This window comes from Pseudophryne corroboree, chromosome 1 (genome assembly GCF_028390025.1).
Source record: "Pseudophryne corroboree isolate aPseCor3 chromosome 1, aPseCor3.hap2, whole genome shotgun sequence".
Taxonomy (NCBI): Eukaryota; Metazoa; Chordata; class Amphibia; order Anura; family Myobatrachidae; genus Pseudophryne; species Pseudophryne corroboree.
Genome location: NC_086444.1, coordinates 316,036,870 through 316,060,095, shown reverse-complemented (window position 1 = coordinate 316,060,095; position 23,226 = coordinate 316,036,870). Strand labels below are relative to the sequence as shown.

At 48.2% G+C, this 23,226-nt stretch overlaps 1 protein-coding gene across 1 annotated transcript in view; it reads right to left on the bottom strand.

The window, feature by feature from the left end:
• Nucleotides 1–23,226, bottom strand: part of DNAH10 (dynein axonemal heavy chain 10) — a 712,041-nt gene that overhangs the window by 554,553 nt on the left and 134,262 nt on the right. The window contains exons 10-12 of the mRNA XM_063964569.1: nt 8,549–8,747; nt 6,092–6,286; nt 5,690–5,860 (exon numbers count right to left, since the gene is read on the bottom strand). Of these exons, the coding sequence (XP_063820639.1) occupies nt 5,690–5,860; nt 6,092–6,286; nt 8,549–8,747 (565 nt within the window). The remainder of the gene's footprint in view (nt 1–5,689; nt 5,861–6,091; nt 6,287–8,548; nt 8,748–23,226) is intronic.

Sequence of the window (23,226 nt, the reverse complement as noted above, 5' to 3'; positions counted from 1 at the left end):
GGCCGCGTATAATCAGTGGCGGGAATCAGCCGCGTACAGTCAATATGTCAGAATAGTAAAATAGGATGATGGTACGTAGTACACTGTGAGAAATTGGTGCAGCACAGCAGTGTAGGCAGATCTGATTTAAGTGCAGTTCCAGTATGTTATATTGGAAGGGCAGTGCACAATAAATAGCTGAGTTTGTCTCCAGTCTCAGGTAGGTATTAGCATAGTCATTAGGAGAGTAGTAGTAGAAGAAATCAGTGTGCATTAAAGGATCCTGTCAGGAATGGGAGAGAGCAGCATGCAGAAAGGTCTCAGAATGCAGGGACAGTTCGCAGGGCATATGAGAATATGTGAATCCCATCAGGTGATTTTACATGTGACCATGCGTGGGCAGCAGCCTATAATCAGCTTCTAAGATGGCCGCCGTGCCTCTTCCCCTTCCCCAGGAGTACCTTAATCTTTTCCAGCTACCAGGGCCCCAGATCACGGCCCGACAGGCAGAGGAGATGTTATCCCCTGTTTCCAGACTCTCAGCGGCTTCCGGCAGCAGCAGCAACCCGCCGTTCGAGCTGCGGGCGACTCGCGGTCCGGGTCGCCGAAAATCGAGGCCGGGGATCCGGAGGAGGTGCAGGCCGCAGGGCTGGAAGTCGGGAAATGCCGCTCCACGAGTCCCGGAGAGTGCGCGATGAGGTGCCCGCCGGTGCCCACAGCCTGTGGTGATAGATTCCGGCCGGGCAGAGACACCAGAGGGGGTCAGGATTGATTGCAGGAGTTAATGGCCGGGGAGCTCCCGAACTCTGCTGCCTACTCCTCAGCCGTCGTAGCCACGCCCCTGACACGCAAGTCTTTACTTCAAATGTGTGGCACCACCTTTCTGGTAAGATGGCACTGCCACAGAGGAACCTGCTCATTGGTATAAGTGTCAGCTATAATCTAGGTACAGGGTGTCCAGCTGCACCGCACACCCTGCACCCATAATAGATATGCCTGTGTCACAGTCATGGCATTGACGGACTGGATCTGAAAGGGTCTCCCCTGAAGGAACAACTGAGCCTGGAGTACAGCCTTCAGCACTGCATGTAGCTCAAGGACATTTACTGGAAGAAGAGCTTTGCCCCATGACTAAAGTCCCTGTAGACGAAGGCTTGTCACCGCTTCCCAACCCTGGATCCATCATGAAGATGGTCCAGGTCCAAATGGACATAGGGGGTGATTCAGATCTGATCAAAGACGTGCTAAATTTATCACATTCACGATCAGTTTCTCTGACATGCGGGGGGACGCCCAGCACAGGGCTAATCCGCACCACATGTCAGGCCCTGCTACCCCCCCCCCCCCCCATACGGGTGCAAAAGCATTGCATGGCGGCAATGCTTTTGCACCTGCCGAGTAGCTCCCTGCCTTCGCAGCCGGCTACCCGCTGTGTCCCGAGTCGCATCAGCTGCATGTGACGTCATGCATCCGCAGCAGGCCACCCCCACAACGGTCTGGACACGCTTCTGTTGTCCGGACCGGGCCCCATCAACGGTGTTCTAACGCCGTTGGCACGCCCCCTCCCACCCCGCGACCACTTCTGCCTGTCAACCAGGCAGAGGCGATCGCAGCCTTAAGATCTTTTTAGCATCTCACTGGGCCTCCCAGGGTGCACCCGCGCAGTGCGCCCGATGCGCATGTGCACTCCCCAAAGGGCTTCAGTCTACGATCCCAGTCTGAATTAGGCCCATAGTCCAGACCTGGTCGAGGTGGAATCCTGTCCTCTGACAACAAGACAAGTAACAATGTGGTGTCAAACACTGTAACTTGAAACGCTGCAATGGTACTAAGTGAGACCTAGGGTAATGTATTACACAGCCTTGCCCCTTCAGAGAGTGTCCAGCAACAACTGGAGATGGGACTGGAGAAGTGCTGCCAACTTTGTTTTTATAAGCAGGTAGTCAAAGTACAGAATAACCGTCAGCCCCTTCAATTGTAAAAGTGCAGCCATCACTGCCATGATCTTTGTGAATATTCATGGAGCGGTTGCTAGAACAAATAGATATGCCCAGAACTGCAAATGAGCACGACCCACCACAAATTTTAGTAGGCAGTGGTGACCTCCCAAATTGGGGCATGCTAATATGTATCCTTGATGTTCATGGAAATTACAGTAGAAATTTGTCTTGCTTCATGGCATGAAGACTGAATGGAGGCACTTCATCCGGAACATAGCGGCACATATTAGCAGATTCAAGGATTTTAGATTCATTATGGGGTATATGCAATTGCGGTCGAATTCCCGAAATTGTCGAAGAACGGGACTTTTTCGCCAAAAAAAAAAATTCGACAATGCAATTCAGTACTTTCCGTCAAAAAAACGGACTTTCAAAATTCGACTTTTTGAAATTCGACATTTGTCAAATTCGACTTTTCTGCAATGGTACAAATGCGGCAATTCGACAAAAGTATATTCAATTGAAGTTTGGAAATTCGACAACAGTGCTTTTAGACAGTAAATTCGTCATTTTCAATCCGCCACACTTTGGTGGGTGAATCTAATAAAAAAAAATTAAAACATGTTTTTTTTGGTGTTTTTTTTATTGGTAATAGCATATCTATTTATATTAGAAGAGATTAGGTACTTGGTTTGGCTTTTTGGGAGGCACAAGTATTATTTATATATTTTTAAAAATATATATATATTATTATTTTTTTAGATGGAATGGTAAAATCCCGGAAAAAAATGGCGTGGGGTCCCCCCTCCAAAGCATAACCAGCCTCGGGCTCTTCGAGCCGGTCCTGGTTCTAAAAATCCGGGGGAAAAATGGACAGGGGATCCCCCGTATTTTTAAAACCAGCACCGGGCTCTGCGCCTGGTGCTGGTGCAAAAAATACGGGGGACAAAAAGAGTAGGGGTCCCCCGTATTTTTTACACCAGCATCGGGCTCCACTAGCTGGACAGATAATGCCACAGCCGGGGGTCACTTTTATACAGCGCCCTGCGGCCGTGGCATTAAATATCCAACTAGTCACCCCTGGCCAGGGTACCCTGGGGGAGTGGGGACCCCTTCAATCAAGGGCCCCCCCCCAGCCACCCAAGGGCCAGGGGTGAAGCCCGAGGCTGTCCCCCCATCCAAGGGCTGCGGATGGGGGGCTGATAGCCTTGAGAAAATGACAAGAATATTGTTTTTTTCCTGTAGTACTACAAGTCCCAGCAATCCTCCCCCGCAAGCTGGTACTTGGAGAACCACAAGTACCAGCATGCGGGAGAAAAACGGGCCCGCTGGTACCTGTAGTACTACTGGAAAAAAAATACCCAAATAAAAACAGGAGACACACACCTTGAGAGTAAAACTTTATTGCAAACCTGCCGACACACACATACTTACCTATGTTGACCCGCTGACTGCCACGTCTCCTGATCCGACGATCCGGGGTACCTGTGAATAAAATTATACTCACCTCAATCCAGTGTCCAGATATAAATCCTCGTACTTGGCAAAACAAATAAACGAACACCCGGACCAGCGGACTGAAAGGGGTCCCATGTTTACACATGGAACCCCTTTCCCCGAATGCAGAGACCCCCCACGTGACTGCTGTCACAGAAAGGTCTCTTAAGCCAATCAGCAAGCGCAACGTCCTGGCACTCTGCTGATTGGCTGCACGTCTGAGCTGTCAGACAGCGCATCGCAAAGCCTCTCCATTATACTCAATGGTGGGAACTTTGCGTCAGCGGTGAGGTCACCCGCGGTCAGCGGCTGACCACGGGTAACCCCACCGCTGACGGCAAAGTTCCCACCATTGAAAGTAATGGAGAGGCTTTGCGATGCGCTGTCTGAGGTCACACGCGCATACAGACAATCAGGTGAGTGCAACGAAGTAGCGCTTCCTGATTGGCTGAAGGGACCTCTGTGACAGGAGTCACGTGGGGTCCCGGCATTCGGGGAAAGGGGTCCCATGTGAAAACATGGGACCCCTTTCAGTCCGCTGGTCCGGGTGTTCGTTTATTTGTTTTGCCAAGTACGAGGATTTATATCTGGACACTGGATTGAGGTGAGTATAATTTTATTCACAGGTACCCCGGATCGTCGGATCAGGAGACGTGGCAGTCGGCGGGTCAACATAGGTAAGTATGTGTGTGTCGGCAGGTGTGCAATAAAGTTTTACTCTCAAGGTGTGTGTCTCCTGTTTTTATTTGGGTATTTTTTTTCCAGTAGTACTACAGGTACCAGCGGGCCCGTTTTTCTCCCGCATGCTGGTACTTGTGGTTCTCCAAGTACCAGCTTGCGGGGGAGGCTTGCTGGGACTTGTAGTACTACAGGAAAAAAACAATATTCTTGTCATTTTCTCAAGGCTATCAGCCCCCCATCCGCAGCCCTTGGATGGGGGGACAGCCTCGGGCTTCACCCCTGGCCCTTGGGTGGCTGGGGGGGGGACCCCTTGATTGAAGGAGTCCCCACTCCCCCAGGGTGACTAGTTGGATATTTAATGCCACGGCCGCAGGGCGCTGTATAAAAGTGACCCCCGGCTGTGGCATTATCTGTCCAGCTAGTGGAGCCCGATGCTGGTGTAAAAAATACGGGGGACCCCTACTCTTTTTGTCCCCCGTATTTTTTGCACCAGCACCAGGCGCAGAGCCCGGTGCTGGTTTTAAAAATACGGGGGATCCCCTGTCCATTTCTCCCCCGGATTTTTAGAACCAGGACCAGCTCGAAGAGCCCGAGGCTGGTTATGCTTTGGAGGGGGGACCCCACGCCATTTTTTCCCGTGTTTTTTCCCATTTTTAAAAAAATCGGAACAAAATCCGTCAAATCGGCCGTTTTTCGTCAGCGGGACTCTCGAATCCGTTTTTTATTGAATATGGTCAATTTCGGCACCCACTTGCCGAAATTAGACTGTCGAATTGTGTCGAATTGAAAAACGGCCGAAAAATTGCCACGATTCGCCGCTAATTGCATATACCCCTATAAGATGCAAGGATAGATCTGCTTTCTGTATCAGGGACAGATTAGGGTAAAAACCAAATTCTTCCTGGACCTTTGGGACTGGGCCAATGACTGCTGATCGCAATAATGACTGAATGGCCCCATAGTCATGCGCCTGACCTTGTAGAAGAAGTTTGGTGAAGGTCTAGAACAGTGATGGCTAACCTTGACACTCCAGCTGTTTTTGAACTACATATCCCAGCATGCCCTGCATCCGTTTTAGCATGGCCAAATAGAAAAACTGCAGCAGGACATGCTGGGATGTGTAGTTCAACAACAGCTGGAGTGTCAAGGTTAGCCATCACTGGTCTAGAATATAGCCCCTTTCTATACCTCTCACCCACTGATATGAAGAAGTTATCCCTTGAGTCTGAAACCGAAGCAGACAGGCCCCAACCACATGCTCTAAGGGTATATAAGAAAACGGAGCTGCAACTGGCTCTGAGAAGCGGATGTGATGCAGAGGGGGAGGGCTTAGCTTCAAACAAGTTTGGGTTCATTCATGTGCCAGATCCTCACAGCGCCCTCTACACCAGGTTAGCAGTGTCCCACAGATAGGAGAAAAGAAGAATGACAGGAAGGAGAAAAGGAATATCATTATTACTGCTGATGTAAATGTTAATATGAAGATGAATGTATACTTGAAATTTTTAAAACATCACAACAATATATAGTTTATGGAAGTTACACTTTAAGTTGTTACGCTCTTTTACTTCAACAGCTAATTTCAGACGTACCTCTTTACAATACTGCTCCAGGATTGCATTAAATTTCTTCATCATCTGCTTGTTGATGGCTTCTCGAGAGCGGATGTGCTTAAATTTCAACAGCATGTCAAACGCAGCCTCAGCAGAGCGAAGTGTCTTAAATGATTCATCAATGAAGTTTATGGCCTCACCTTCAATAGCCTGTTTGACATAAAAGCAAAATTTAAACAGACAACGCTCATATTCATGTATAACTTACTGGGGGATATTCAATTGTTTGAAAAGTCGGTTGAGTGTCTATTTTTTCCAGTCTATTAGACACCCAACTGACTTTTCAAACAATTGAATAACCCCCACTGAGTTAACCCAGTAAAGTATTGTCACATATTCTCAAGCTTAAATATCTCATAATTTATTTATTTTTTTACTAACCTGAACTTCATTTTTAAAGTCATCCATGACAAGCTTCCACTGATGGGCATATTTTATATTGAAGGGATCAAAGGACAGGGTTTCCATTGGTTTGATAAGACCATCAACTCTATGCAATACATCATCGATACGTTTGGGATCTCCTGTGACAGCTTTCAGTTCAGGCCCAAAAATATTGTAAAACTCTTCCAGAACCTGCATATTTTAAAATAGTATAAAACTTTATTCCATTTTTCAGAGTGTTAAATCATGTCGGATCATATCATTAGTTTGTGTATTGTAGTTCAGAAATAGCAACAGGAGTGTAATAGGTGATGAAAGAGAGCGACTGGACTTACAGATGTGTCCTCCTACACTGAGTCGCAATATGCCAATACGGCACGAGATGCCTGCCATGACTGAGACGCTCCGAGAGGTTTAGAATATCATCTTTTTCTTTAAATGTTTCTTCTTATTCGCATCACAGACACAGCAAAACACCACTCAAGTCAGTTGTATGCTAATGCAATTGCCATTTTCTAGGCTATGGAACTGCTAATGACCGCAAATGAACCTGCCGCCCAGAAATGAAAAGAGCCGCCAAACGGAGCGATCGCAAACCCATTCGCAACTGCGTACATATTCGCAGCCTACACGGAACAGTGGGGAACATCTGCTCCAGTAGGTCCATAGCTATGAAGACCACAGCAGTAGCGACGCATGCTCCATGTTTCTCTGCGTTCATGATCGCAGCTGATGTGAGATACACATCCCGAAAACGGCCAAGACACACTTAAATTTTTGCCGCCACTTCCCATTAACAACCCCAAACGATCACTTTCTGTCAATCACTCTTCAAAGAAATCCTCACTGCAAGCGGAATCGCAAAGGTATATTTACACATGCACAGTCTAACGATAATCGCTCAATTGTGAAAACATCGGCATAGCGTATAACTCTGAATTAGGCCCAAAGTGTATTACAGACACTGGTCTATGGGCCTGATTTAGAGATGGACGAAATTGTAGAGCTGCACACAAACTTTGCAATTCCGTCCACCAAAATGCCCGTTTGCAATCAGACAGAGGCTGGGGGGACTGTGTGTGGTATCGCAGGACCTGTTCTGCACATGCGCAAAACAGGTCCTGCGCAGACCCCGAAACATTGGAGATGTGCATTAACTGACAGATTAACGTACATCTCTGAATCAGGCCCTATGACTTTAACCAGACAGGAAATAGTGTTGAACACATACAAAGTTACAGATGAAGCACAACGGAGATTGGTATGAAAAAAGCCATGGCAGCTACATCAGACTCATTTGCATACAGATACACAAATGTTAAATTGATCAGTGCAAGCATATTGCTTCCAGTTGTTTTATTTAAGCAAATAAGATGCACATTTTTATTATCTGGCTCTCACTAAACCTCATCTCTCTCTTTCTTTACCCGTGTTCCTCCATTTATCTCACAACTACTTGCAGTGTCTGTATTTCCTTCTCACACCTCTTTTTTTTTTTTTAGCTCTTCCCTGCTGTGTTCTCTGATTTAGAGCTCCATTAACTAATTTAATTTTTCATAACTAATTTAGAATTGTTAATGGTGTTATGACATAGGGCCTGATTTAGAACTGTATGCTACCTCAATGGTTAGCGTACAAGTCCAATGGTGGGAACACTGGGCATGTGCAGGACAGGTCCTGCATCCTCCAACGTAGTGCTCCCTAAGCCCCAGCCTGTTTGACAGGCTAATGGTTTTGGGGGGCAGGGAAAGGGTGGTGACTGGGTCCTTTCCACAAAACAGAGGCATATCGTCTCCATTTTGTGGGAGTGTCGAAGTCAGTGTCTGCGTCTTGCGACACAGATTTACTGACTTTGGCTGCGGATCTGAGACGGAAATCTGAGTAACCTGAAGGGTACCCAACAAAGCCTTTCTTGCTTCAGCGAAGCATTCCACATTGCAGAACTATTCGCATGAGCAAACGACTGCTGCGCATTAGTTAGAAACCCACTGCCGGTAATGCTAGGCTGCTGTCAAGAGCCAGAGCCTCTCCCTTTCTGATTCTCACACCCTATTACATTTTCCCCAGAATGCTTCACCTCCCGGTTTTCTTAGCTATTTCTAAAGAGCACTGTCCACCAACAGTTCACTCTTCTTAAGCCACTAGATTGGATGTTACCGTACATCTGTCTCCTGAGCGCAGGAAACCGCTACCAGAAAATGAGGTGGAGGATAAAGAGGAAAATACAACAGCTAGAAAAAGTGAGGAATTCTGAATGATGTAGTTGGTATAACACATAGGCAGTATCAAGTGTTTTCCGGAAAAATGTATCACTGTATGCCTAGCAACTTTAAAGAGTCAGTAATCTTTAGCAATGAAGGTTACCATCTTGAAGGTGCATATTCTAGTTTTTTTAAATAAATAAATAAATAAATAAATCTTTCATTCAAATTATTATTGAAAATACATCAGTACCTGTAAAATATCAAACAGATCCTGGCAAATAGTAGTCAAATAGTCGGTTTTTTCAAACAAACGTTTTCTATCAAATTCCCAACGCTGGTCCCTTCCTAAAGCCTCGATCTTGGCACGAACTTCAAAATAACAACTTTTCCACAACTCCAGGGTTCGTTTTGCTTCCAGAGTCTTGTGCTTTGCAGTCTCCCTGTTTTCTCTGCAAGGGCCAATGATATTTTCAGCTATTAATTCATAAACACTGGGAGGCATCGGAATAAGGGTGAGAGGGGGAAGCAAGGGGGCAGCATGCCCCCCCCCCCAAACATGAAAGAGGCGCAGGCACTGGGGAGCGCTTACCTCCAGATTCCCGCAGAGACTCCTGCTTTGAAAGTCTGCCGCCGGCGCAGCAGCGTGCTGCCCCCTGTCTGTCCTGTCTTAGCCGGTTCTTCACTGATGTATTACTGGAAGGAAGCGGGGATGTCCCAGCAGGCCCAGCATGGCCAGGCCCCCTCCCAGTAATGCATCCCTGAAGAGTGAAGAGCCAACCAGGACAGGACATGTGGCAGCCGCCTGCGGCGCCAGCGGCAGCCTTTTTACAGTAGGAGTCTCCTCGGGGATCCGGAGGTAAGCGCTCCCCGCACGGGAGAGGGGGGGTGAATCAGGGGGGAGCGCCAAAATGTATATTTTACTATGCCCCCCCCACCCCAACCACAAAACTTTTCTGCGCCCCTGTAAACACTGGCACCTTAATTGGCTACCCATTTCACTTTTTTTGTAATAAATCATACATTTTAAGTTCACCATTATAAAACAAAGTACACAAAATAAATATGCTTTTTACTACACCAGCATAAAACCCCAATTTGACTTCCCATTCCTAAGTATGATTGCATTTAGTTATTCTTACTCATACAGCAAAATGTTGATACAGCAATATGTTGATTGTCTTGTATAACTGCATATAAAAGATAAACTAAATATTCAGATTATAAAAATACTATATTTGCATGGAATTTACCCAAAGACCACACTTGCTCCTATTTAATAATAAGAATTTACTTACCGATAATTCTATTTCTCATAGTCCGTAGTGGATGCTGGGGACTCCGAAAGGACCATGGGGAATAGCGGCTCCGCAGGAGACTGGGCACAAAAGTAAAAGCTTTAGGACTACCTGGTGTGCACTGGCTCCTCCCCCTATGACCCTCCTCCTAGCCTCAGTTAGGATACTGTGCCCGGACGAGCGTACACAATAAGGAAGGATTTTGAATCCCGGGTAAGACTCATACCAGCCACACCAATCACACCGTACAACCTGTGATCTGAACCCAGTTAACAGCATGATAACAGCGGAGCCTCTGAAAAGATGGCTCACAACAATAATAACCCGATTTTTGTAACAATAACTATGTACAAGTATTGCAGACAATCCACACTTGGGATGGGCGCCCAGCATCCACTACGGACTATGAGAAATAGAATTATCGGTAAGTAAATTCTTATTTTCTCTGACGTCCTAGTGGATGCTGGGGACTCCGAAAGGACCATGGGGATTATACCAAAGCTCCCAAACGGGCGGGAGAGTGCGGATGACTCTGCAGCACCGAATGAGAGAACTCCAGGTCCTCCTCAGCCAGGGTATCAAATTTGTAGAATTTAGCAAACGTGTTTGCCCCTGACCAAGTAGCTGCTCGGCAAAGTTGTAAAGCCGAGACCCCTCGGGCAGCCGCCCAAGATGAGCCCACTTTCCGTGTGGAATGGGCTTTTACAGATTTTGGCTGTGGCAGGCCTGCCACAGAATGTGCAAGCTGAATTGTACTACAAATCCAACGAGCAATCGTCTGCTTAGAAGCAGGAGCACCCAGCTTGTTGGGTGCATACAGAATTTGGGGCAGTACGGATGGTGTAATGGTTAGCATTACTGCCTCACAGCACTGAGGTCATGGGTTCGATTCCCACCATGGCTCTAACTGTGCGGAGTTTGTATATTCTCCCCGTACTTGCGTGGGTTTCCTCCGGGTACTCCGGTTTCCTCCCACAATCCAAAAATATACTGGTAGTTTAATTGGCTTCCAACAAAAATTTACCCTAGTGTGAATGTGTCTGTGTGTACATGTGATAGGAAATATAGATTGTAAGCTCAACTGGGGCAGGGACTGATGTGAATTGCCAAATGTTCTCTGTAAAGCGCTGCGGAATATGTGTGCGCTATATAAATAACTGGTAATAAATAAATAAATAAATAAACAGCGAGTCAGATTTTCTGACTCCAGCCGTCCTGGAAACATATATTTTCAGGGCCCTGACTACGTCCAGCAACTTGGAATCCTCCAAGTCCCTAGTAGCCGCAGGCACCACAATAGGCTGGTTTAAGTGAAATGCTGAAACCACCTTAGGGAGAAATTGAGGACGAGTCCTCAATTCTGCCCTATCCGTATGAAAAATTAGGTAAGGGCTTTTATAGGATAAAGCCGCCAATTCTGATACACGCCTGGCTGAAGCCAGGGCTAACAGCATTACCACTTTCCATGTGAGATATTTTAAGTCCACAGTGGTGAGTGGTTCCAACCAATGTGATTTTAGGAATCCCAAAACTACATTGAGATCCCAAGGTGCCACTGGAGGCACAAAAGGAGGCTGTATATGCAGTACCCCCTTGACAAACGTCTGAACTTCAGGAACTGAAGCTAGTTCTTTTTGGAAGAATATTGACAGGGCCGAAATTTGAACCTTAATGGACCCTAATTTTAGGCCCATAGACAGTCCTATTTGCAGGAAATGCAGGAAACGACCCAGTTGAAATTCCTCTGTAGGGGCCTTCCTGGCCTCACACCACGCAACATATTTACGCCAAATACGGTGATAATGTTGCACAGTTACATCCTTCCTGGCTTTGATCAGGGTAGGGATGACTTCATCCGGAATGCCTTTTTCCTTCAGGATCCGGCGTTCAACCGCCATGCCGTCAAACGCAGCCGCGGTAAGTCTTGGAACAGACATGGTCCCTGCTGGAGCAGGTCCTTTCTTAGAGGTAGAGGCCACGGGTCTTCCGTGAGCATCTCTTGAAGTTCCGGGTACCAAGTCCTTCTTGGCCAATCCGGAGCCACGAGTATAGTCTTTACTCCTCTCCTTCTTATGATTCTCAGTACCTTGGGTATGAGAGGCAGAGGAGGGAACACATACACTGACTGGTACACCCACGGTGTTACCAGAGCGTCCACAGCTATTGCCTGAGGATCCCTTGACCTGGCGCAATATCTGTCCAGTTTTTTGTTGAGGCGGGACGCCATCATGTCCACCTTTGGTTTTTCCCAACGGTTCACAATCATGTGGAAGACTTCTGGGTGAAGTCCCCACTCCCCCGGGTGGAGATCGTGTCTGCTGAGGAAGTCTGCTTCCCAGTTGTCCACTCCCGGAATGAACACTGCTGACAGTGCTATCACATGATTTTCCGCCCAGTGAAGAATCCTTGCAACTTCCGTCATTGCCCTCCTGCTTCTTGTGCCGCCCTGTCTGTTTACGTGGGCGACTGCCGTGATGTTGTCCGACTGGATCAACACCGGCTGACCCTGAAGCAGAGGCCTTGCCTGACTTAGGGCATTGTAAATGGCCCTTAGTTCCAGGATATTTATGTGAAGTGACGTTTCCATGCTTGACCACAAGCCCTGGAAATTTCTTCCCTGTGTGACTTGTAGGAGGGGTACCTTGATTATCACCTGCTGGGAATACAGCTTGTGAATGGCTTCCAATACCGCCTCCCTGTCGGGGGGAGACGTTGGTAAAGCAGACTTCAGGAATCGGCGAGGGGGAGACGTCTCGAATTCCAATCTGTACCCCTGAGATACTACCTGCAGGATCCAGGGGTCCACTTGCGAGTGAGCCCACTGCGCGCTGAAATTCTTGAGACGGGCCCCCACCGTGCCTGAGTCCGCTTGTAAGGCCCCAGCGTCATGTTGAGGACTTGGCAGAAGCGGGGGAGGGCTTCTGTTCGTGGGAAGAGGCTGTCTGCTGCAGTCTTTTTCCCCTTCCTCTGCCCCGGGGCAGATATGAGTGGCCTTTTGCCCGCTTGCCCTTATGGGGACGAAAGGACTGAACCTGAAAAGACGGTATCTTTTTCTGCTGAGAGGTGACCTGGGGTAAAAAGGTGGATTTCCCAGCCGTTGCCGTGGCCACCAGGTCCGATAGACCGACCCCAAATAACTCCTCCCCTTTATACGGCAATACTTCCATATGCCGTTTGGAATCCGCATCACCTGACCACTGTCGCGTCCATAACCCTCTTCTGGCAGAAATGGACATCGCACTTACTCTTGATGCCAGAGTGCAAATATCCCTCTGTGCATCTCGCATATATAGAAATGCATCCTTTAAATGCTCTATAGTCAATAATATATTGTCCCTATCCAGGGTATCAATATTTTCAGTCAGGGAATCCGACCAAGCCACCCCAGCACTGCACATCCAGACTGAGGCGATTGCTGGTCGCAGTATAATACCAGTATGTGTGTATATACTTTTTAGGATATTTTCCAGCTTCCTATCAGCTGGTTCCTTGAGGGCGGCCGTATCAGGAGACGGTAACGCCACTTGTTTTGATAAGCGTGTGAGCGCCTTATCTACCCTAGGGGGTGTTTCCCAACGCGCCCTAACCTCTGGCGGGAAAGGGTATAATGCCAATAATTTTTTAGAAATTAGCAGTTTTTTATCGGGGGAAACCCACGCTTCATCACACACCTCATTTAATTCATCTGATTCAGGAAAAACTACGGGTAGTTTTTTCACACCCCACATAATACCCTTTTTTGTGGTACTTGTAGTATCAGAAATGTTCAAAACCTCCTTCATTGCCGTGATCATGTAACGTGTGGCCCTACTGGAAAATACGTTTGTTTCCTCACCGTCGACACTGGAGTCAGTGTCCGTGTCTGTGTCTGTGTCGACCACCTGAGGTAACGGGCGCTTTAGAGCCCCTGACGGTGTTTGAGACGCCTGTACAGGTATTAACTGATTTGCCGGCTGTCTCATGTCGTCAACAGTCTTTTGTAAAGTGCTGACACTATCACGTAATTCTTTCCATAAGACCATCCAGTCAGGTGTCGACTCCCTAGGGGGTGACATCACTAACACAGGCAATTGCTCCGCCTCCACACCATTTTCCTCCTCATACATGTCGACACAACGTACCGACACACAGCACACACACAGGGAATGCTCTGATAGAGGACAGGACCCCACTAGCCCTTTGGGGAGACAGAGGGAGAGTTTGCCAGCACACACCAGAGCGCTATATATATATAGGGATAACCTTATATAAGTGTTTTTCCCTGATATAGCTGCTGTATATATTTATCTGCCAAATTAGTGCCCCCCCTCTCTTGTTTTACCCTGTTTCTGTAGTGCAGGACTGCAGGGGAGAGTCAGGGAGCCTTCCTCCAACGGACCTGTGAGGAAAAATAAGAATTTACTTACCGATAATTCTATTTCTCGGAGTCCGTAGTGGATGCTGGGGTTCCTGAAAGGACCATGGGGGATAGCGGCTCCGCAGGAGACAGGGCACAAAAAAGTAAAGCTTTACTAGGTCAGGTGGTGTGCACTGGCTCCTCCCCCTATGACCCTCCTCCAGACTCCAGTTAGGTACTGTGCCCGGACGAGCATACACAATAAGGGAGGCATTTTGAATCCCGGGTAAGACTCATACCAGCCACACCAATCACACCGTACAACTTGTGATCTAAACCCAGTTAACAGTATGACAACAGAAAGGGCCTCTTAAAGATGGCTCCTTAACAATAACCCGAATTAGTTAACAATAACTATGTACAAGTATTGCAGATAATCCGCACTTGGGATGGGCGCCCAGCATCCACTACGGACTCCGAGAAATAGAATTATCGGTAAGTAAATTCTTATTTTCTCTATCGTCCTAAGTGGATGCTGGGGTTCCTGAAAGGACCATGGGGATTATACCAAAGCTCCCAAACGGGCGGGAGAGTGCGGATGACTCTGCAGCACCGAATGAGAGAACTCCAGGTCCTCCTTTGCCAGGGTATCAAATTTGTAAAATTTTACAAACGTGTTCTCCCCCGACCACGTAGCTGCTCGGCAGAGTTGTAATGCCGAGACCCCTCGGGCAGCCGCCCAAGATGAGCCCACCTTCCTTGTGGAGTGGGCTTTTACAGTTTTAGGCTGTGGCAGGCCTGCCACAGAATGTGCAAGTTGAATTGTGTTACAAATCCAACGAGCAATCGACTGCTTAGAAGCAGGTGCGCCCAACTTGTTGGGTGCATACAATATAAACAGCGAGTCAGATTTTCTGACTCCAGCCGTCCTTGCAATGTATATTTTTAAGGCTCTGACAACGTCCAACAACTTGGAGTCCTCCAAGTCGCTAGTGGCCGCAGGCACCACAATAGGTTGGTTCAGATGAAATGCTGATACCACTTTAGGGAGAAAATGCGGACGAGTCCGCAGTTCTGCCCTATCCGAATGGAAGATTAGATAAGGACTTTTATAAGATAAAGCCGCCAATTCAGATACTCTCCTGGCAGAGGCCAGGGCTAGTAACATAGTCACTTTCAATGTGAGATATTTCAAATCCACCTTTTTCAATGGTTCAAACCAATGGGATTTGAGGAAATCTAAAACTACATTTAGATCCCACGGTGCCACCGGAGGCACCACAGGAGGCTGTATATGCAGTACTCCCTTGACAAAAGTCTGGACCTCAGGGACAGAGGCCAATTCTTTTTGGAAGAATATTGACAGGGCCGAAATTTGAACCTTAATGGATCCCAATTTTAGACCCATAGATAATCCTGATTGCAGGAAATGTAGGAAACGACCCAGTTGGAATTCCTCCGTCGGAACCCTCCGATCCTCGCACCACGCTACATATTTTCGCCAAATGCGGTGATAATGTTTCACGGTGACTTCCTTCCGTGCCTTAATCAAGGTAGGAATGACTTCTTCTGGAATGCCTTTCCCTTTTAGGATCTGGCGTTCAACCGCCATGCCGTCAAACGCAGCCGCGGTAAGTCTTGAAAAAGACAGGGACCCTGCTGTAGCAGGTCCCTTCTCAGAGGTAGAGGCCACGGTTCGTCCGTGAGCATCTCTTGAAGTTCCGGATACCAAGTCCTTCTCGGCCAATCCGGAACCACTAGTATTGTTCTTACTCTTCTTTGCCGTATGATCTTCAATACCTTTGGTATGAGCGGCAGAGGAGGAAACACATACACTGACTGGTACACCCAAGGAGTTACCAGTGCGTCCACAGCTATTGCCTGTGGATCTCTTGACCTGGCGCAATATTTGTCCAGTTTCTTGTGGAGGCGAGACGCCATCATGTCTACAATTGGTCTTTCCCAACGGTCTATTAACATGTTGAAGACTTCTGGATGTAGACCCCACTCTCCCGGATGAAGATCGTGTCTGCTGAGGAAGTCTGCTTCCCAGTTGTCCACGCCCGGGATGAACACTGCTGACAGTGCTATCACGTGATTCTCCGCCCAGCGAAGAATCTTGGCAGCTTCTGCCATTGCACTCCTGCTTCTTGTGCCGCCCTGCCTGTTTACATGGGCGACCGCCGTGATGTTGTCCGACTGAATCAACACCGGCTTTCCTTGCAGGAGAAGTTCCGCCTGGCTTAGAGCATTGTAGATTGCTCTTAGTTCCAGAATGTTTATGTGAAGAGACTTTTCCAGACTCGTCCATACTCCCTGGAAGTTTCTTCCTTGTGTGACTGCTCCCCAGCCTCTCAGGCTGGCGTCCGTGGTCACCAGGATCCAATCCTGAATGCCGAATCTGCGGCCTTCTAATAGGTGAGCCTTCTGCAACCACCACAGAAGTGACACCCTTGTCTTTGGTGACAGGGTTATTCGCAGGTGCATCTGCAGATGCGACCCTGACCATTTGTCCAACAGATCCCTTTGGAATATTCTTGCATGGAATCTGCCGAATGGAATTGCTTCGTAAGAAGCCACCATTTTTCCCAGGACTCTTGTGCATTGATGTACTGACACTTTTCCTGGTTTTAGGAGGTTCCTGACCAGATCGGATAACTCCTTGGCTTTTCCCTCTGGAAGGAAAACCTTTTTCTGAACCGTGTCCAGAATCATTCCTAGGAACAGCAGACGAGTTGTCGGGATTAAATGGGATTTTGGAATATTCAGAATCCACCCGTGTTGTCTTAGCACCTCTTGAGATAGTGCTAAAGCTGTCTCCAGCTGTTCTCTGGACCTTGCCCTTATTAGGAGATCGTCCAAGTATGGGATAACTAATACGCCTTTTCTTCGAAGAAGAATCATCATCTCGGCCATTACCTTGGTAAAGACCCGAGGCGCCGTGGACAATCCGAACGGCAGCGTCTGAAACTGATAGTGACAGTTTTGAACAATGAACCTGAGGTACCCCTGGTGTGCGGGGTAAATCGGAACGTGTAGATACGCATCCTTGATGTCCAAGGATACCATAAAGTCCCCTTCTTCCAGGTTCGCTATCACTGCTCTGAGTGACTCCATCTTGAACTTGAACTTTTTTATGTAGAGGTTCAAGGACTTCAGATTTAGAATAGGCCTTACCGAGCCATCCGGCTTCGGTACCACAAATAGAGTGGAATAATACCCCTTTCCTTGTTGTAATAGGGGTACTTTGACTATCACCTGCTGAGCGTACAGCTTGTGAATGGCTTCCAACACCCTCTCCCTTTCGGAAGAGACGGTTGGTAAGGCAGACTTCAGGAAACGATGAGGAGGATCCGTCTCTAATTCCAACCTGTACCCCTGAGATATTATCTGCAGGATCCAGGGGTCTACCTGCGAGTGAGCCCACTGCGCGCTGTAATTTTTGAGACGGCCCCCCACTGTCCCCGAGTCCGCTTGAGAGGCCCCAGCGTCATGCTGAGGTTTTTGCAGGAGCCGGGGAGGGCTTCTGTTCCTGGGAAGGAGCTGCCTGTTGGTGTCTCTTCCCTCTTCCTCTGCCTCGTGGCAGGTACGACAAGCCCTTTGCTCTCTTATTTTTGTAGGAGCGAAAAGGCTGCGGTTGAAAGGTCGGTGCCTTTCTCTGTTGGGGAGTGACTTGAGGTAAAAAAGTGGATTTCCCGGCAGTAGCCGTGGCCACCAAGTCTGATAGACCAACTCCAAATAACTCCTCCCCTTTATACGGCAAAACCTCCATGTGACGTTTTGAATCCGCATCGCCTGTCCACTGTCGTGTCCATAAGGCTCTTCTGGCTGAAATGGACATAGCACTCACCCGAGATGCCAGTGTGCAAATATCCCTCTGTGCATCACGCATATAGATAAATGCATCCTTTATTTGTTCTAACGACAGTAAAACATTGTCCCTATCTAGGGTATCAATATTTTCAATCAGGGATTCTGACCAAACTACTCCAGCACTGCACATCCAGGCAGTTGCTATAGCTGGTCGTAGTATAACACCTGCATGTGTGTATATATTCTTTTGAATAACTTCCATCTTTCTATCTGATGGATCCTTAAGTGCGGCCGTCTCAGGAGAGGGTAACGCCACTTGTTTGGATAAGCGTGTGAGCGCCTTGTCCACCTTAGGGGGTGTTTCCCAGCGCGCCCTAACCTCTGGCGGGAAAGGGTATAATGCCAATAACTTTTTTGAAATTATCAACTTTTTATCAGGAGCAACCCACGCTTCATCACACACGTCATTTAATTCTTCTGATTCAGGAAAAACTGTTTGTAGTTTTTTCACACCATACATAATACCCTGTTTTACGGTATCTGTAGTATCAGCTAAATGTAACGTCTCCTTCATTGCCAAAATCATATAACGTGTGGCCCTACTGGAAAATACGTTTGAATTTCTACCGTCGTCACTGGAATCAGTGCCCGTGTCTGGGTCTGTGTCGACCGACTGAGGCAAAAGGCGTTTTACAGCCCCTGACGGTGTTTGAGGCGCCTGGACAGGCATTAATTGATTGTCCGGCCGCCTCATGTCCTCAACTGACTGTTTAAGGGAAGATAAACCATCACGTAATTCCACAAATAAAGGCATCCATTCTGGTGTCGACCCCCTGGGGGGTGACATCTGCATATTTGGCAATTGCTCCGCCTCCACACCAATATCGTCCTCATACATGTCGACACCACGTACCGACACACACCGCAAACTCACAGGGAATGCTCTAATGAAGACAGGACCCACTAGCCCTTTTGGGGAGACAGAGGGAGAGTCTGCCAGCACACACCACAAAGCGCTATATATACAAGGGATATCCTTATATTAAGTGCTCCCTTATAGCTGCTTTAATATATATATATATAGCCATTAATGTGCCCCCCCTCTCTGTTTTACCCTGTTTCTGTAGTGCAGTGCAGGGGAGAGACCTGGGAGCCGTTCTGACCAGCGGAGCTGTGACAGAAAATGGCGCCGTGTGCTGAGGAGATAGGCCCCGCCCCTTTTTCGGCGGGTTCTTCTCCCGCTATTTTTCCAGTCAGGCAGGGGTTAAATATCTCCATATAGCCCCTATGGGCTATATGTGAGGTATTTTTAGCCTTGTATAAGGTTTATATTTGCCTCTCAGAGCGCCCCCCCCCAGCGCTCTGCACCCTCAGTGACTGCCCAGTGAAGTGTGCTGAGAGGAAAATGGCGCACAGCTGCAGTGCTGTGCGCTACCTTATGAAGACTGAGGAGTCTTCAGCCGCCGGTTTCCGGACCTCTTCACGCTTCAGCATCTGCAAGGGGGTCGGCGGCGCGGCTCCGGGACCGGACTCCACGGCTGGGCCTGTGTTCGATCCCTCTGGAGCTAATGGTGTCCAGTAGCCAAGCAGCAAATCCACTCTGCATGCAGGTGAGTTTACTACTTTCCCCCTAAGTCCCACGTTGCAGTGATCCTGTTGCCAGCAGGACTCACTGTAAAGAAAAAAACCTAAACTAAACTTTCTCTAAGCAGCTCTTTAGGAGAGCCACCTAGATTGCACCCTTCTCGTTCGGGCACAAAATCTAACTGGAGTCTGGAGGAGGGTCATAGGGGGAGGAGCCAGTGCACACCACCTGACCTAGTAAAGCTTTACTTTTTTGTGCCCTGTCTCCTGCGGAGCCGCTATCCCCCATGGTCCTTTCAGGAACCCCAGCATCCACTTAGGACGATAGAGAAAAATGGCGCCAGTGTGCTGAGGAGATAGGCTCCGCCCCCTTCTCGGCGGCCTTTCTCCCGCTTTTTTAAGGAAAAATTGGCAGGGGTTAAATGCATCCATATAGCCCAGGAGCTATATGTGATGTATTTTTTGCCAAAAAAGGTGTTTTTATTGCGTCTCAGGGCGCCCCCCCCAGCGCCCTGCACCCTCAGTGACCGGAGTGTGAAGTGTGCTGAGAGCAATGGCGCACAGCTGCGGTGCTGTGCGCTACCTTATTGAAGACAGGACGTCTTCTGCCGCCGATTTTCCGGACCTCTTCAGTCTTCTGGCTCTGTAAGGGGGCCGGCGGCGCGGCTCTGGGACCCATCCATGGCTGGGCCTGTGATCGTCCCTCTGGAGCTAATGTCCAGTAGCCTAAGAAGCCCAATCCACTCTGCACGCAGGTGAGTTCGCTTCTTCTCCCCTTAGTCCCTCGGTGCAGTGAGCCTGTTGCCAGCAGGTCTCACTGAAAATAAAAAACCTACTTTAAACTTTTACTCTAAGCAGCTCAGGAGAGCCCCTTAGTATGCACCCTTCTCGTTCGGGCACAAAAATCTAACTGAGGCTTGGAGGAGGGTCATAGGGGGAGGAGCCAGTGCACACCAGGTAGTCCTAAAGCTTTTACTTTTGTGCCCAGTCTCCTGCGGAGCCGCTATTCCCCATGGTCCTTTCGGAGTCCCCAGCATCCACTAGGACGTCAGAGAAAATATATTTTTGCAAGCATAACTAAATTGAGAAAAACTTGTCTCATGAGAAATATATATTGAGAGAACATAACTTACCAAGGAATCCACCTATTACAATAACGTTTCTGATGTATATGTGTGGAAAAAAAAGGAGAGTTATGGTAGACTTACCACTGTTAACTCTCTTTCTGCGAGGTACATTGGGTTCCACAGGGAAACATTGAGGTGTAGAGTGGATCTTGATCCAGAGGCCAGTTTGTTTTGATCTGCTTACAGGTTTGCAGCACCGTACATTGGATGTGGTCCCGAAACCAATCGAAATCGGAATTCCTGCGCTGGAAAACCGACTGCCGACATCCCGAAGGTAAGTATCGGTGTGACAGTTAAAGTTAGGGCCCCGGGGATGGGGGAGGGGTTAGGGTTAGGTACTAGAGGGGTAGTTAGCCGTAGCCGCCGCCACCTCCAAGTCTTAGCCCTAGCCGCCACCCCCAGTGACTTAGCCCTAGCTGCCACCCCCACAACCTTAGCTCTAAATGCCACCCCAGGAGGGTTAGGGTAGGGGACAGGGTAAGGGCAAAATAATAACCCCATCTCCTCGCAGCATTCTAATTGTCGGGATACTGGTGTCGGTCATGTGACCGCCAGACTCCAGTATCACACCCCCATACATAAGGCACATATTAGGACAATGCAGGGTAAACACGACATCACATTACAGTAGCCAAAACTAAAATGAAGAGCAAGTAACAAATAGCTCTACAAAACTCAATGTATAATACAGCTGGGATGATAGGATTCAGTTAGAGATTGAATATGGGGGGTGGTGAACAGGGGACATAATAAGATTTTAAACCTACGGTAAATCTTTTTCTCGTAGTCCGTAGAGGATGCTGGGGACTCCGCAAGGACCATGGGGATAGACGGGCTCCGCAGGAGACATGGGCACTTTAAGAAAGACTTTGGATCTGGGTGTGCACTGGCTCCTCCCTCTATGCCCCTCCTCCAGACCTCAGTTAGAGAAACTGTGCCCAGAGGAGATGGACAGTACGAGGAAAGGATTTTAGTTAATCCAAGGGCAAGATTCATACCAGCCACACCAATCACACCGTATAACTTGTGATATACTATCTAGTTAACAGTATGAAAAAACAACATAGCATCGGTCCAAAACCGATGAAACTATAACATAACCCTTATGTAAGCAATAAATATATATACAAGTCTTGCAGAAGTAGTCCGCACTTGGGACGGGCGCCCAGCATCCTCTACGGACTACGAGAAAAAGATTTACCGTAGGTTTAAAATCTTATTTTCTCTAACGTCCTAGATGATGCTGGGGACTCCGTAAGGACCATGGGGATTATACCAAAGCTCCCAAACGGGCGGGAGAGTGCAGATGACTCTGCAGCACCGATTGAGCAAACAGGAGGTCCTCCTCAGCCAGGGTATCAAACTTATAGAACTTTGCAAAGGTGTTTGACGCCGACCAAGTAGCAGCTCGGCACAGCTGTAGTGCCGAGACCCCTCGGGCAGCCGCCCAAGAAGAGCCCACCTTCCTAGTGGAATGGGCCTTATCCGATTTTGGTAACGGCAATCCTGCCGTAGAATGCGCCTGCTGAATCGTGTTACAGATCCAGCGAGCAATAGTCTGCTTTGAAGCGGGAGCGCCAACCTTGTTGGCTGCATACAGGACAAACAGTGCTTCTGTCTTCCTGACTCTAGCCGTTCTGGCCACGTAAATTTTCAAAGCCCTGACCACATCAAGTGACTCGGAATCCTCCAAGTCACGCGTAGCCACAGGCACGACAATAGGTTGGTTCTTATGAAAAGATGAGACCACTTTAGGTAGGAATTGAGGACGGGTCCGCAATTCCGCCCTATCCATATGGAAAACCAGATAGGGGCTTTTATGTGATAAAGCCGCTAATTCCGAAACTCGCCTAGCCGAAGCCAAGGCTAACAACATGACCACCTTCCAAGTGAGATATTTCAACTCCACCGGTTTAAGTGGTTCAAACCAATGTGACTTAAGGAAACTTAACACCACGTTAAGGTCCCAAGGCGCCACCGGAGGTACAAAAGGAGGCTGAATATGCAGTACTCCCTTCACAAACGTCTGTACTTCTGGGAGAGAGGCCAATTCCTTTTGAAAGAAAATGGATAAGGCCGAAATCTGAACCTTAATAGATCCTAATTTTAGGCCCAAATTCACTCCAGTTTGTAGAAAGTGAAGGAAACGGCACAGATGGAATTCTTCCGAAGGAGCATTCCTGGCCTCACACCAAGAAACATATTTTCGCCATATTCGGTGATAATGTTTTGATGTCACGTCCTTCCTAGCCTTTATTAGTGTAGGAATGACCTCATCCGGAATACCTTTTTCCGCTAGGATCCGGCGTTCAACCGCCACGTCGTCAAACGCAGCCGCAGTAAGTCTTGGAACAGACAGAGCCCCTGTTGCAACAGGTCCTGTCTTAGAGGAAGAGGCCACGGATCTTCTGTGAGCATCTCCTGCAGATCCGGATACCAGGTCCTTCGTGGCCAATCTGGAACAATGAGGATTGTTCTCACTCCTCTTTTTCTTATTATTCTCAACACCTTGGGTATGAGAGGAAGAGGAGGAAATACATAGACCGACCAGAACACCCAAGGTGTCACTAGGGCGTCCACAGCTACCGCCTGAGGGTCTTTTGACCTGGCGCAATACCTATGTAGCTTTTTGTTGAGACGGGACGCCATCATGTCTATTTGGGGCAGTCCCCACTGACTTGCAATCTGCGCGAAGACTTCCTGATAAAGTCCCCACTCTCACGGATGTAGGTCGGGTCTGCTGAGGAAGTCTGCTTCCCAGTTGTCCTCTCCC